Source organism: Rana temporaria, chromosome 1, assembly GCF_905171775.1.
Source record: "Rana temporaria chromosome 1, aRanTem1.1, whole genome shotgun sequence".
Lineage (NCBI taxonomy): Eukaryota > Metazoa > Chordata > Amphibia > Anura > Ranidae > Rana > Rana temporaria.
This window is the reverse complement of record NC_053489.1, coordinates 398,727,401-398,744,416: the sequence shown is the minus strand read 5'-3', so window position 1 is coordinate 398,744,416 and position 17,016 is coordinate 398,727,401. Positions and strand designations below refer to the sequence as shown.

Here is a 17,016-nt window from a genome sequence, read left to right as displayed (position 1 = left end):
CCATAGGGAACCATTGATTTTGAAAAGAGAAAAAAACGCAGGACGAGGCTTAACACAGCGTTAAGCCTCGTTAAATCACTTTTGCAGGCGCCTGACGTCTTTACAGCTCTAACGCTGGAGCTTCAGAACGCACTGGTCCTGGTTTTTTTTTGCAGCTCAAAAATGGCTCAGCCATCTACAGCTCAAAAACGTCATGGTGGGCATGAAACCATAGACTAACATGGATAGCCGTTTTTAAGCTGCAAAAAAACGCTCAGAAAAGTGGCTGTAAAAACGTCCATGGAAATGAAGCCTAATAATGCAAAATTAGCACAGAAGCTTTATTCAGGGATATAGATCTTTTTCCTTTTTTTTTCTCATGTAACTGTAACTTACACATTTTTGCTAACAAATGAGGATTCATGATGAGTTAGCTTTGTGAGTTGTAATTGCTTTGTATAAAACCTGTTGCATTACTGAATTATACATTTTGTATTATCAATGCTCACATTATATACACAGCCATCTGCACTGTCACTGATTTTCTAAATTCTGCAAGGATATAGATGTTTGGATGAGATGCTGAACACCAGTTTTAAAATTGTTGCCAAATTTGCCCTTCCTCCAAGCAAAAAAAAATCTGAAGTGGAATGACCTAAACTTTAAAAACAGAAGCAACCTGACTTTGTGCAAGAAAAGCAGCAGACTGTTCAACATCACTAGCTTACAATGATTACACTAATATTTATGTTCACATTTCATCTTTTTTATGGATACTGTCAGTTATCTGGAGGAAGAGGTAAGTCATAATTTCTCATGTATTCCATAAGCTCCGCTTGCTCATTTATATTAATTTCTTAACATATTCTGAATTTTTATGTGAATGTATTAAGTTATTATGTAACTGAAGGAAACTATTTTCTCCATAACTGGAAGGAAAAGAAAATATGGAAAGTACTACCATTTTTATTTTACCCCTGGAAGTAACATCCATAATATATTATTGGCTACTCTTTTAAGCACTTATAGAGAACCATGGCCACTCTTCTTGCTAAGTTTATAGACAGTAAAAAATATTATATATTAGTGTTTAGCATTTTATAATTACTGTCTGTGATCTACAGCTTATCATGTTAACTATTTGAATATAATACAGAGCAAAAAGGTTTAATTATTTTGTTACTACTGTCTTTACTTATGCATGGTTGCAATTAAGGGAAAGCACCAGAGAAGGTCCACAACTGAACCAAATGACCGGGTTTGGATTTTACAAGTGATCCAATGATCCTGTTGCCAATGATATTACCAGTTTCATGATATTTACACATAACATGGACTGATGTTAAAACTGGATTCTTAATAATATCTTAGGAAATAAGGGAACTGACTGTCATGTCACTGGACAGCCTAATAAATCTACACCATATTTTCAAAAGTATTGGAACACCTGCCTTTACACGCATGTGAACTTTAATGGCATCCCAGTCTTAGTCTGTAGGGTTCAATATTGAGCGAGTTTGGGGTGGGGGAATTTGACTGGCCCACACAGAGTCCTGACCTCAATCCGATAGGAAACACCTTTGGTCTGAATTAGAGCAGAGATTTGAGCCAGGCCTTCTTGTGCACATCAGTGCCTGACCTCACAAATGCGCTTCTGGAAGAGTGGACAAACCTTCCCATAGACACACTCCTAAACCCTGTGGACAGCCATCCCAGAAAAGTTGAAGCTGTTATATCTGTAGAGGGTGGGCCAACTCAATATTAAACCCTACAGACTAAGACTGGGATGCCATTAAAGTTCACATGCTTGTAAAGGCAGGTGTTCCAATACTTTTGACAATATAGTTATAGGTCAGACTTTATTTACCAGTTCCAGGGACAACCACTCACATCCACATCTTATATAATATTGTACCCAAACAACCAATAATACACCAATTTTTTTTTATTTTTTTTTACAATATAGTGTAGCTAGAGCCCAGAAGCAGCAAAATATATTAGGTTCTATTCATGAAAAAATTACAAGAATATTCACAAGAATAAGCAGGTTACATTTCAGACATAAATGTAATTTCCAAATTTCACTGGACTTAGATAAAATAATTGTCAAAATAACAGTTAAAGTATTTTTACTGTTGTCTGTTCCATGTACCCTCTTTATTTGTTCTGTTTGCCATTATCACTAAAGGTAAAAGTAAAAAAAAAATCGCAAATTTGGGGTTATCCCCAGAACAAGAATAAAGGGAAAATCTTTCAATAGGGATAATAGTTCCAGTGGCACTGGTGACCTAAAGGGTTTCCATCACTTTGGAGGGATTTCCTCTCCCTTCCTATTATGGCATTGGGACGGAAAGTGAAGAGAAACCTCCACAATGGAACACAAATGGCAAAACATTGACAGAGGTTATACCCTCACTCTCAAAATGAAAAAAAAGTTTTGCCTTTAGTTCTATCTTAAATAAAATATGTATTCTTATCCTGGTATTTTATCCTTGTGAAATTAGCCTTTTGAGAGTTTTTTTGGATTATATTTCTATATTAATGTACTTAAGACCTATAGTTGTTTGCCTCTGTATTAGTGACATAATTTATCAGAATACTATACCTTTGTTATTGTGACAGGGACTTTTGTTAAAGAGTATTTGCTTGTTGACAATAATAATGTGGGTTTTCAGACGTAAATTAATGCATTTACTTTAAAATTTGGAACACATATGGCATATTTTAACCTAATCAAAATGCCATGCCCTCTTTCTACACTATAGTAATACATACATTCAAATAATCAGTCTAGAATGCTACAGTTTCAGTGATCTAGTTACAAGTACAGTAAAACCTTGGTTTACAAGCATAATTCGTTCCAGAAACATGCTTGTAATCCAAAGCACTTGTATATCAAATCATTTTTTACAGGGTATAAAAGAGAAGAGAAGCACCTCTAAGTGTAGCAATAAGTTGCTAAATGTTGTACCTTCATTAAATGTAACCATATTGCTACATATTGCTACACTTAGAGGCTCCTCTCTTCTTTTTTTTATACTCAGTTGTGACATGACGCTACTCTTATATCAAGACATCGCTTGTATATCAAGGCAAAATTTATTAAAACATTTTGCTTGTCTTGCAAAACGCTCTCAAACCAAGTTACTCTCAAACCAAGGTTTTACTGTAGTTTTATATGGCTGCCCAATACAGAGCTAGGAAAGCTTAGATTTGCAGTAATATAAGCCTTTTTATGTAACCTACAGCCAAGATCTTACAAATTCATTGGAATACGGAATATTAAATAAATGTTAGAGCACAAGCAGTGTATTTTGTTCATTCAACTTAATGTAAATTGTTAAATGTTATTTTAACTTTGACTTATCATAAATAATGTTCTCTGTCACCCACAAAACCTACAGTGCACACATTAAACCCTGCCAACAACGTCATACCTAAATTACTGACTAAAAAAATAATCCTTTTGAATTTTGTATTTGGTGTGGGATGGTAGAAAGTGGGGTTTCTACTATACCACACCAAATACAAAATTCAAAAGGATTATACCATTGTGGGATAGACCAGATGATTTGGGACACCATATAGTTACTAAATGGAAATATTTACTTTGTCGGGTGGGAAAATCATTATATAATGTGTTATAATGTATTTTTTTTTTTGCCCTGCTAAACGGCTTTTAGAGGCTTATTATATTTTGGGTAATTGCCTCTACAGGAACGGAGTTGTTAAATGTAAAGAAAATCAGTTAATTAGAAAAACACACTTTCTATTAAATGAGAAACTGACGTTAAAATTATATAAATGCTTTCTATTATCTGGAGCAAGTCAAATAACTTAGCATTATGGTAATTGCGCTTGTATTTTGGGGGTAACTTTCTACTCAGTTATGGTATGATTATGAGAAATAGTGACTGCCCAATGACTGCACTAGTAGAATATAGTGACATGAGCCATAGAAGTGAACAGTAATGGTGAATTAATACCTAACACAGCAATTATGGTCCTATTTTAAAAGGTTTGCCACTGCAAGAACAACAGAAACTCCAAATCACTGATGTCATACTGGAAAACAGACTGCAGTCCTCAAAGCCAACTGATCTAACGCTACTAAGAGAGATCCCCGATCTCCCGAAACATGTTGCTAGTTTGGTGTCATACACCAATACAATGGATGTTGTTCTCCAACTGGCTTGGGTTTCAAAGACTTTATAGTCACACATTGCGCTTCTCACCTAATTCCATTTTTTAAAAGATATCAGGCATAAACTTCTGAAGAGGGTCCTCTTGAGATTCAATTACTGTATTTATTGGCGTAAAACTCTCTTTTTTACCCTGAAAATTGAGGGTAACCTGTGCCTGCGTGTTATACACAGGGGGCTGTGGAACTGTGGACATTTTTTTTCTGAAACTTCCCTCTTAAAGTTAGGGTGCCTGTTATACGCCTGTGCGTGTTATATGCCGATAAATACGGTAAGTTATTCAATCATACAGTATAGTAATATCTACAACAAAATCTATGGCCATATAAGTTAATGATGGCCTTGTTTTATTCATCTTACAAAGCACATTGAGAGCACATGTAGTAGAAAAAAAAAATTATAGTCTGGAAACAAATCACATACTAAGAAATGTAAATGTTTAATCTGCTTCTTCTGAACTAGCATTTACAAGATGAGTAGGCTGAATATCTGATAGTTGATATAGTGATCTCCACACACTTCTAGGTCCCATGCTGAGCGTCTGCTCTGCTGCATTGTGAACACAGGAGGTCAGCAGCTTGGCATGGGCACCATTCAGCAGAATAATGAAAGCATTCTCACATTGGATGAGGTGGAGAACATGGCATAATCTCTCCACCTTGTTCAATCAGAGACATTTTTCATTTGAATTGAGAGAGTTCCAGCTTCCAGGACGATTGGCCAGGTATGTTGGATCAATGTAACGATTTATAAAATATCCATATTATTCTTTGACGTGAACCTGAGTTTTTCACGTGCAGGACACAGCAACAGGTTCACTTTTCCCCCCCCTCCATAGCAGGAATACCAACCTTGCTGCTTATTTAGCCACAGGGAGTGAGTAAAGACAGCACTGTAAGCCCAACTGGCATACCCACTCAGATGGCTGTCTCTCTGCCCTATATGACAGTACTTTATCAAACACCAGTGTTGTCACATGGAGTGGGTGGCATGTTCCTCCAAACATCGAAGTGACAAGTATTTTCTTTACTTCCAAGAGCTGAATGGAGCAGTAAAGTAACAAAGAAAATGTGAATGTGTGCTGCTGGAAGACTAGTCCTTGAATCAGATCTAAACCCAAAAACATAAATGTAATTTAACGCTGTAATGTAATATATGTAATATGAAAGTGAAGGTGATGAGCGCACATTGAAAATCTAAAAGTGAATAATAAATCAGTCAAACTGATAACAATCTGTAAACTACCTATGTCATAAAAAACAGTGAACCAAAGCTATAGTGAAATAACACTCAAGTCCCAAAATAGGTGCAATAAAGTGCAGCAAACTGTGAAGGACTATTTGCTGCACTTTATTGCACCTATTTTGGGACTTGAGTTTTATTTCACTATAGCTTTGGTTCACTGTTTTTATAACATAGGTAGTTTACGGATTGTTATCAGTTTGACTGATTTATTATTCACTTTTAGATTTCCAATGTGCGCTCATCACCTTCACTTTCATACCTTTGTTTTTGTCGTTAGCACATATTAGTTTTGAGCTGCATTTTGTATTACACTAGTCTTTCATCCTTTTTCACTGTTGGCTAGCGCTTTAGTTCCCTTTTTAATATATGTAATATAATGCTGCTTACTAGTACCTAGATGTGGTGGCTGCATCCGTTTTTTTTTTTCCACGCATTTTTTTTTGGTAATTCTTTGAATAACATACCTCCTGTCACAGGGTGGCTATGCTTGCTCCTCCACTGTATTTATGGAGGTAGCCATGGTAGACCCCCAAGCTGAACTACAAATATGTTTGCTTTTGTTCATCTCTATTGCACGGGGGCTGATGGAGCTAACAGTTTACAGAAAAAAGATAAGATTTTTTTTCCTGCTCAACTCACAGGAAGGCACAGATACATTGCAAGTGACAATGAGCAACAGCTAATTTCTGTGTTTACTAAAAATGTTCTTGGCGTGAACAAAGAAAGAAAGAAATGTAGCCACCACATTTAAAGGACTGGTAAAGTGCAAAATATAAAATTTGTGATATTGAGTTTAGTTAGCTAAGCACATGTCACACTTTGAATGACAATTACTTACTTGTACCCAAATTACATTTTTATATATATATATTTTTGACAGATAGCGCTTTTTTTGGTGGTATTTTATCACCACTGTTTTTTGTTTGTTTTTATTTTTGCTATATAAATGAAAAAATGCCAAAAGTTTTGAAAAAAAAATTGTTTTTCTTTATCTCTGTTATAAATTTTTGCAAATCAATGATTTCATAAATTTAGGCCAAATATATTCTGCTGCATTCTATGTTAAAGTGGGAGTTCACCCAAAAATCAACTGTCTGCAGTTAGATCCAGCAAACTGCTGACAGCTGCAGTATGCTGGTCTTTTTTTTTGGTACTTATTGTTATAGCAGTATTTCTTCTATGGCTCCGAGCGGGGAATCCTTCGGGGAATGGGCGTTCCCGAAGGCAAACAAGTTGATTGACGGCCTTCGATAGCGCGTCACGGCTTCCGAAAACAGCCAAGGTGACACTTGGCTGTTTACGGCGCCTGCCGTGTAGAGCTGACTGCGCAGGCGCTGTAAATTGCTGAGCGTCACTCGTGTATCTTCGGAAGCCGTGACGCGCTATCGAAGGCTGTCAATCAACTTGCTTGTCTTGAAGGGAACGCCTATACCAGGAAGTAATCCCCGCTCGGAGGCATAGAAGAATTACTGCTAAAACGATAAGTACCAAAAAAAAAAAAAAAAGACCAGCATACTGCAGATGTCAGCAGTATGCTGGATCTAACTGCAGAAAGTTGATTTTTGGGTGAACTCCCGCTTTAAGGATAACCCAAATCAGTGTATATTATTTAGTCTGTGTAAAAGTCAACAAACTATGGTATATACAGTGGGCCAGATTCAGAAACAAGATACGACGGGGTATCTTCTGATACGCCGTCGTATCTCTGAGTGCGGGAGGTCGTATCATGCGCCTGATTCAGAGAATCAGTTACGCATAGATATCCCTAAGATCCGACAGGTGTAAGTGTCTTATACCATCGTATCTTAGGCTGCATTTTCTGGCTGGCCGATAGGTGGCGCTTCCGTACGTTTACGCGAGGAATATGCAAATTAGTATTTACGCCGATTCAGAAACGAACGACCGCCCGGCGCTTTTTTTTTACGTCGTTTGCGTTAGGCATTTTCCGGTGTAAAGTTACCCCTGCTATATGAGGGGTATGTGCGGCGTATTCTATGTTAAGTATGGCCTTCGTTCCTGCGTCGAATTTTGAAAATTTTACGTCGTTTGCGTAAGTCGTTCGCGAATAGGGCTGGACGTCATTTACGTTCACGTAGATTCCAATACGTCCTTGTGGCGTACTTTGGCGCAATGCACACTGGGATATTTTAAGGACGGCGCATGCGTTAAAAAAATGTGAAAAACGCGGGGTCAAGTCAAATTTAAATACAACACGCCCCCAACATCCCCATTTGAATTACGCGGCCTTACGCTGCAACACATACGTTACGCTGCCATAAATAAGGGCACAAGTTCTTTCTGAATACAGAACTTGCGCCCAAAGTTACATCGGCGTAACGTATCGGAGATACGTTACGCCAGAGGAAAGATACGCTCAGGTATCTGAATCCGGCCCAGTGTATTTAAAAATTGAAATCTCATTTCTTGTGGTCCTAAAATGCCAAGACAGTACAAATACCCCCAAATGACACATTTTTGGAAAGTAGACATTCCAATGTAGTTAGTAAGAGGCATGGCATTTTTTGAAAATTAAGTAACTCATTTTTGTTTTCACATTTTCTTACATACTAGTGACCAGAGCAGTGTGGCCACACTAGTCATATGACTAGTGTGGCTATGGTCAGGGACACTGACTGAAGACAGTATGTAAAAAAAAATGTTTTAGGGAGGTGATCTGTTTTTTTCCCCCCACTATGCTTGCTTATTACAGTGATGACCCCTGATCACTGGTATAAGTGATAATTTTTGTGAATGGCATCTATTCATGTCCCATTGTGTCCCATCAGCCACAGCTATCACACGGTACGGTCCACTATGATTGGCCCCTGTACCATGTAACACATGGAGATCACAGTAGTACACAATGAATGGCTATGGAGGATGTCATATGATGTCCACCCAGTATAACACTGCTCCTGCCCAACCAAGCTGGGTGAGAAGTGGTTAGGGTTGGAGTGAAGATCGACTTTCTGTTTCTATGCGTATGATTGTATAGTCATGGCAGATGCAAGTCATTTATTTGGGACCAGACGTATAGATAAAAAGTTAGGGATACTGACATACAGTGATAATGAGAGAAACATAGGTGTTATATAATGTTAAAAAGCATGATGAAGGTAATGAGAAAAAATTGCATTTACAAATGTAAGCAGTGTTACCTTACCAGTGAGACCCCCAACAACACATGTATTTTCCTCTATTCAATACAGCGTTCCCATCCCCCTACCACATTTTCTACTGACAGAACACGGAAGATTTACTGACAAAGCACAATTTTTACTGACAGCCTCACATATCACAGAAATTCTTAATGAATCCTAAAACAATCTTTTTTTTTAAACAGTTTAGACAATGTATACAACATACACAACAAGTAAACTACTCTGTTTTATTGTTAAAAGGTGAAAAAGGTCTGCATAACAAACATTAGGTATGATTAAAAGGTTAGTAGGATGCTTTGTACTTTTATTTAAACTGATGTCAAGTTTGCTATTTTTATCCTCCTGTTGAACTGATACCTGGGAACTTTTGAAAGTTAGTGAGTCTGAGATTTAAGAATCAGTACTACGAAAGTCTCCTGCTGTGTTTAGGTAGGCTAACAGACATCTTCTAACAGCTAAAAAAATTAAGTACTTTTCTTTATTGCTGGATGGCCTGTTACAGAAAGTTGGTATTACATTATCCTGTGTCCTGTGGAACATGGATGCCACCTGGGGAAGGAACCCACAGTCTGTCTTCCAAATGATGACCTCTTCCAAAATTTACAGAAATGGTTCTTTAATAGAGAGTTTGAAATTCACTGATTCTACAAGCTGCCGTAATCACAGCCTGAAAAACTGTTTTCAAGCTTAGATAAAGTGGTTGTTATAGAGCAGGCAGGCAGGCAGGCTAGTCAGTTAAAGTTACAGTGTGTAGAGGATATATATGCATCCCAGGTGTTGTATATATATTTATACACTGTATAGTTTAGCTAGATCCGCTCTTCCTAATTTACTGACAGGCAGGCAGGTGATTGTGCTAACTGCAGTATTCTCACGTGGTGTACTGTCTGTGTCCTCTGCAGTGTGCACCTAAAGCTACGTGGTGTGTGTACTGTCCGTGTCCTCTGCACATTGTGCACCTAACGTAAAGCTGGTGTTTCTCAAATTTACTCCTAGAAGCAGAGATCTTCTCATATTAATACTACAGGCAGGGTATATTGCTGCAAGTACTTTCACGTGGTGTACTGTCTGTGTCCTCTGCAGTGTGCACCTAAAGCTACGTAGTGTGTGTACTGTCTGTGTCCTCTGCAGTGTGCACCTAAAACTACGTGGTGTGTGTACTGTCTGTGTCCTCTGCAGATTGTGCACCTAACGTAAAGCTGGTGTTTCTCATATTTACTCCTAGAAGCAGGGATCTGCTCATATTAATACTACAGGCAGGGTATATTATTGCAAGTACTTTCACATGGTGTACTGTATGTGTCCTCTGCAGGTCATTAATATGTCTGGAAGGACAACAAGGAGAGACAGAGAGTCACAGGCCGATAAAAGAGGGCAAGCAGGCTCTGCGTCTAGAGGCAACAGTGCTGGTCGTGGACACGATGCATCCTCATCAGCACGTGGCCGTGGGACACGCTTGTCTCTTTTTTCGGCAGCTGGCCGTGTTGAGCCGCAACATGCCGAAGACTTGGTAGAGTGGATGACCAAGTCGTTCTCTTCCTCTCTCACCCAGGCTTTGTCTGGCAAAGCAGCTGCCAACGCGGCCTCTTCCCTCTGCTCAATGGCATCAGTCACTCCTTCCCTAGCCCCACTATGTCCTCCTGAGGAGTCCCCCGAACTGTTTGACCACAGTGTTGGGTACATGCTGCAAGAGGATGCGCAGCGTTTTGAAGGCTCTGATGATGGTACACAGCTAGAGGAAGGCACTAACGTGAGCCCAGAGAGAGGGCGTGCCCAAGAAGGACAGCAATCTGGCAGTCATGTTCCCCCAGCTGCAGCATACTGCCAGGTTTTCTACAGTGATGAGGAGGGGGGGATGATGAGGTCACTGACTCTACGTGGGTGCCTGATAGGAGAGAGGAGGAGGAGGCACAGGCACATCTCCCACGAGGCAGGATGCCCTCCAGGGGCCAGCTTAAGGGCAGCACACCATTTGCATCACAATGCAGAGCTACGCATGTGCAGGGTGCTGCTGTCTCTCAGCGTTATTCCAAAAGTTCTTTGGTGTGGGCCTTTTTTGAGACGAGTGCATCAGATCGCACCGCTGCTATTTGCAACATATGTCTCAAGCGTATCTCGCGTGGCCAAAACATCACCCGATTGGGCACCACATGCTTGACCAGACATATGTCGACCTGCCATGCAGTTCGTTGGCAAGCGTACCTCAAAGACCCACACCAAAGAACAAAGCGGACCTCTCCTTGCTCCTCATCAGCTGGGATCTCCAACCCCTTTATACCCTCAGTCCTCTCTGAAGCCTGCACTGATAGGACTGAAGGTGTAGAATTAGGTGTGTCACAGCCAAGTACTTGCGAGCAATCTACTATCGGTACACCGATAGAACGCACATTCAGTGCTGTTGGAGGCTTTGTAACCGATCACAGGGTGCGCCTCTCCACTGACTCGGTCGATCGACTGACCTTCATAAAAATTAATCAGGCTTGGATCACCACCAGCTACCAAGCACCTGATGCTGATGTAACTGAATATTTTTTTTTTTAAATGTCAGATCCCTTCAAGTACAGTAGGTGCACGCGATATTGTGTCAATCTCGCTCCCTTTCTCGGCGAGATTGAGCACCTACGAGCCCCATCGCGGGAGCCAGCGCCGAGCTGGCTTGCCGCGAGAGAGAGAAAGCCGTCATAGAAGCGACGGGAGATCCGACTTGGATTCCCGGCAATTCTACACGTGTGCGGCGTTTGTTATGAATCCTGAGGGGGAAGTCCCCGCCGGATTTTAAATAAAAATCCGGCATGGGTTCCCCCCTCAGGAGCATACCGGGCCCTTAGGTCTGTTATGGGTTGTAAGGAGAGCCCCCCCTACGCCGAAAAAACGGCGTAGGGGGTCCCCCTACAATCCATACCAGACCCGTATCCAAAGCACGCTACCCGGCCAGACAGGAAAGGAGTGGGGACGAGCGAGCGCCCCCCCCCCTCCTGAACCGTACCAGGCTGCATGACCTCAACATGGGGGGGTTGGGTGCTCTGGGGCAGGGGGGCGCACTGCGGGCCCCCCCCACCCCAGAGCACCCTGTCCCCATGTTGATGAGGACAGGGCCCCTTCCCGACAACCCTGGCCGTTGGTTGTCGGGGTATGCGGGCGGGAGGCTTATCGGAATCTGGGAGCCCCCTTTAATAAGGGGGCCCCCAGATACCGGTCCCCCACCCTAAGTGAATGGATATGGGGTACATCGTACCCCTAACCATTCACCTGTAGGAAAAATGTCAAAGTTAATAAACACACCACACAAGGGTTTTTAAAATAATTTATTTTTCTGCTCCGGAGGCTCCCCCTGTCTTCTTTATTAGCTCTGTTTACCAGGGGGGGCTTCTTCTTTGACGTCTTCGGGTGGGTGGGGGCCACCGTCTGGTTCTCTTCCACCGCCGGGGGGGTCGCTTTTAAAAAAGCCCCCACCCCCCGGCGGGTTTCCTCCGGCGTCTTCGGCGGGGGGGCTTCTTCTTTCGCTATCCCGACGGGTCTTCTCCGCTATCCGGGGGGTCTTCTCAACTCTCCGGGGGTCTCCTTCTATGTTCGCCACTCTCCGCTGTTGACTCGGCGCATACTGTATGCCTATGCCGATGCTGAGTGACTATCCTGTTATGTTGAGTGACTATCCTTTCCCTCCTTGATGATCATGCTGATAGCTTGTAAGAACATTTTTGGTTCTGAGCACCGCCACCAGTGGCTAAGGCCCAACTTTTCTGCCCCTGGTTAATAGGGGCATGTAATTACAATTTTTGATGCAATACTTTTCAGCGGGCTCATTCCTGCGCTCCAACTAGAGTATCTGTGAGGGGTTGCAGTGTTGTGTCACCAGCACCATTGCCTAAGGCCTAATTTTTCTGCCCCTGTTTAACAGGGGCGTGTAATTACAATTTTTGATGCAATACTTTGCAGTGGGCTCATTCCTGTGCTCCAACTAGAGTATCTGTGAGGGGTTGCAGTGTTGTGACACCAGTGCCTAAGGCCCATTTTTTCTGCCCCTGTTTAACAGGGGCGTGTAATTAAAATTTTTGATGCAATACTTTGCAGCAGGCTCATTCCTGCGCTCCAACTAGAGTATCTGTGAGGGGTTGCACTGTTGTGGCACCAGCACCAGTGCATAAGGCCCAATTTTTCTGCCCCATTTAAACAGGGGCCTGTAATTACAATTTTTGATGCAATACTTTGCAGCAGGCTCATTCCTGCTCTCCAACTAGAGTATCTGTGAGGGGTTGCACTGTTGTGGCACCAGCACCAGTGCATAAGGCCCAATTTTTCTGCCCCATTTAAACAGGGGCGTGTAATTACAATTTTTGATGCAATACTTTGCAGCAGGCTCATTCCCGCGCTCCAACTAGAGTATCTGTGAGGGTTTTCAGGTGTTGTGGCACCAGCACCAGTGCCTAAGGCCCAATTTTTCTGCCCCTGTTTAACAGGGGCGTGTAATTAAAAATGTTGATGCAATACTTTACAGTGGGCTCATTCCTGCGCTCCAACTAGAGTATCTGTGAGGGGTTGCAGTGTTGTGGCAACAGTACCACCACCACCACCAACAAAGGCCCAATTTTTCTGCCCCTTTTCAAAAGGGGCATGTAATTACAATTCTTGATCTAATATTTCACAGCAGGGCCCATTCCTGAACCCACCAAGAGTAACTGTGAGGACTTACAGTGTTGTGGCACCAGCGCCAGCACCAAAGGCCCAATTTTTCTACCACTGTTCAACAATGGCATGTAATTACAATTCTTGATATAATAGTTCACACAGCAGGGCGTTCCAGCGCCCACCAAGACTAACTGTGAGGGCTTACAGTATTGTGGCAACACCAACACCTAGGGCCCAGCAGGCCCCTACTTTCAGACATCCAACTTACAAACGACTCCTACTTGCAAACGGAAGGAGACAACAGGAAGTGAGAGAAAATCTACCCCTAGGAAGGGAAATAATGTTCTGTAAGAGGTGTCTCATGTCCACTGATGCTTTATCACCAATCCTTGTTTCACTAAAAAAAAAACATTTTTTTTGTCATTGGGACAGAAAGTGAATTGAAATCTTCTGAACAGATACACACAGACAGCAAAACAAATGCTACAGGGGTGATAACCCTTCTCTATGGCTGTAGCTACACTTTAAAAAAGTACCAGTTCAAAATTACAAACAGATTCTACTTAACAACAAACCTACAGTCCCTGTCTTGTTTGCACCGCCTGTATACTGCTGTTCAAAGTATATAGGGCCAAAGGGGCTTGTAATGACCTGGGGGGAGTGGGGGGGGGTAACCCATGCTATTTTTCTCAATGATTTTCATCCATATTGCAGGGACCAGACATTACATTAAAGCCGCAAGCAGTTTTAAATTACTTTTTTTCTTATAGTAATCTAATTTTGTGCAGGGACATTTCTAAACACGTGCCTTTTCACAGGCATACTATAGACACCCAGCAGGTACGATATTTAAAGGAATAAAAAAAAAAATCACTTTAAGCATCATTAAAATCACTGCTCCAGAAAAAACGACCATTTTTGAAACTTTTTTTTACATTGATACATGTTCCCTGGGGCAAGACCCGGGTTCTCAAACCCGTTTTACGACAATAAATTGCATATTAGGCTTTAAAATGAGCACTTATGAATTCGAACGTTCGAGTCCCATAGACTTCAATGGGGTTCTAAATGTTCACGCGAACGTTCGGTCCGTTCGAAGGTTTTGGTGGGAACCGAACGGGGGGGTGTTCGGCTCATCCCTACTGGTGACTCCACAATAGGGATAAAACTTTTTCGCCGAAAAGAGTTTAACAAGACATGTGGCCACTCATTAAAATGAGAAGAAAAGAGGTTTAACCTTAAACTACATAGAGGGTTTTTTACTCAAGAGTGGCAAGAATGTGGTCAGGAGCTGGGCTTGAACCTGGGACCTCTTCTGTGTCTGGCATTGTCTCTTCCCACTGAGCTATCTGGGATGCTGGACAGTTCCCTGCCTGATCTGCTGGATAAACCTATATGATCCATTAGACTACTCTGCTTGGTGTCTTGATTGCAGCTGAACCTTGAGCCCCTTGCTCCTCCCATGAACTTCCTATAAAAGCCTTGTCTCAGCACTTTCTCTTTGCCAGGTTATTGTGCCTTCCCAGCCAGTGCCTTGCTATTTGTCTGCCCAGCTGCCATCTGTATTTGCTACCACTCATGATTGACCCTTGGCTCGTTCCTTGACTACTCTATTGCCTGATCCCAACCTGCAACCACTTGTCATTGACCTCTTGGCTTGTTTATTGACCACGCTGTGGTTTAACCCTTATTTGCTTATCCACTACTGGACACCAGCTTGCTCACCTCCTGGTGGGGCGATCCTGAGGACTGCGACCTAGTGCTAACATGCAGCAAAATCAATCTCCACCATCAGGAGCTCTGGTGAACACCGGTTAGACTCCGCACCTCAGGTGAACCCGTGTCATCTACCAGAATTGACTGTCTGTATACCTGTCTTCAACTGCTATAGCTACTGGCCTCTGAGCCTGACGCCTGATCGTAACAGATGTGGAATTCCCTTCCACAGGCAGTGGTCTCATCGGGGGACATCGGTAGTTTAAAAAAACTATTAGATAAGCAGCTGAATGACCGCAACATACAGGGATATACAATGTAATACTGACCTATAATCACACACATAGGTTAGACATGATGGACTTGTGTCTTTTTTCAACCTCACCTACTATGTAACTATATGTAACTATGTAAGAAAAGGCTAAGAGCTGCCACCTGCACTTTCAGAGTATTTGGATATCAGCCCTTGTTTGCCCCATCTTGCAGGAACTACAAAATAGGAGTATAAAAAAAACACATTTATCATCTTCAGATTTCCAAGAATTTAATTGAATCGTCACACTTTACCACGTATAGCACTCGTAACTGGTTAACAACTAAATAGCAAGTTCATCACAACCCGATCTGTTAACCCTTAGCTTTTAGGTTTTCTTCCCCAGAAATCAAGCAACTAGGTCCAAAGTATGTACTTGAGGATGCAACACTGTCCCTTTTAAAATGAGACCCAGCCTGGTTAGAAGTATCTACAGAGGAACACTAAACAATGAGAGAAGAAGTGAGAACCACACTATTTTTGGCCCAGAGGAAGCAATCAGAAATAAATGACTGTCCTCTTGGGAAAATTTCTGAAGAACCCAAGGAAAAAGCTTGATAGGAGGGGAATACATAGCGCTATAACCTTGGTCTTCCCTGTGGCTTTTGCCTGTGACAGTCAGCAAAAACAGGGATGGCATCCCCTTCCAACCTAACTTTAATATTCCATATACAGAAGTGAAACATTTATCATACAGTACCCTCTCAGTGCTCTGTTGGCTGGAAACCACCACCAAGAAACCCTGGATGACTAAAAAAAAAAACAACATGCAGGAAAAATCAGCAGTAAGAGACTATCTGCCTACTTGTGACGTGCAGGTGCCTGCCTCCACCAGAGCGTGCAGCTGTGAAGAGACTATACTGTCACACACTCCTCTTCTGGAGCCCCTGCACCCTGTGATGTGAGTGCCAGCTAAATAGCCCCAGAAAAGCCCTCCTTCTGCCCTCTGTGCCAGAAGGAGGCTAAAACCTTAGCCTCCGGCAGCCTAGGATGATGTCACTCTACCCGGAAATGATGCTTGGCATCTTCTGTTTAAGTGGGGAACCGCACACAAGCCAGAAAGAGTGCTTATCCTCCCTTTCCACCATGTGAGCCTAGTACAGCACCCAGCATGGCCACTACACAACTGCCTGCCTATGAAAGTCCTCACCAAGAGGAGGGAACCATTCCTCGTCAAGAAATTCAAGACCCTCACTAGGCATGGAAGAGGGGAAGGGACCAGATTTCCTCCTTATAATAAGGAGGGATCCCACGTAAATAAATTATATCTGCTAGTCAGCCTCCACCAACACTTCAGGTGATTGACTTGAGAGGAAACCCTTAAATGCCTCCCCCACCAAATTACAGGCAGAATGTCACTTCCAAATAAAGGAAATGCAAAAATTGAGGTGTGCATCTGGAGGACCTACTTTAACCTGGCAATGTGTTTACTAACCTGGTGGGAGTTCTATATCTCATAGGTTGTCCTGAAGACAACTGGGGAAAATGATAAAAATACTTGATATAGTTGTCACTATCGCTAAAAGTAAATGTAGTTTCAGAAAAAGAGGTTTTCAACAGTGGTCACAATATTTCTCAGACCACAGTTTAAAGTTATACATTCCTATCAGCCTAGAATAGATAAAAGCTGGCCTGTGTGTTTCTAAAACAAATTCCATTTTTCAGAACTTAATATTAGAGAATACCAAATGAAAAAAGGAAAAAAAAAATCAAACAAGGTGCAGTAAAATTAAAAGCAGTGATTTCAGTCTTTACAATGCCTTCATAGACAAAA

At 41.9% G+C, this 17,016-nt stretch overlaps 1 protein-coding gene across 1 annotated transcript in view; it reads left to right on the top strand.

Moving 5' to 3' along the window:
- The first annotated feature begins 629 nt into the window (after window positions 1–629).
- Window positions 630–17,016, top strand: part of LOC120913194 (cartilage oligomeric matrix protein) — a 148,500-nt gene continuing 132,113 nt past the window's right edge. Inside the window, exon 1 of the mRNA XM_040322981.1 lies at window positions 630–778. Coding sequence (XP_040178915.1) covers window positions 709–778 — 70 coding nt within the window. The 5' untranslated portion in view covers window positions 630–708. The remainder of the gene's footprint in view (window positions 779–17,016) is intronic.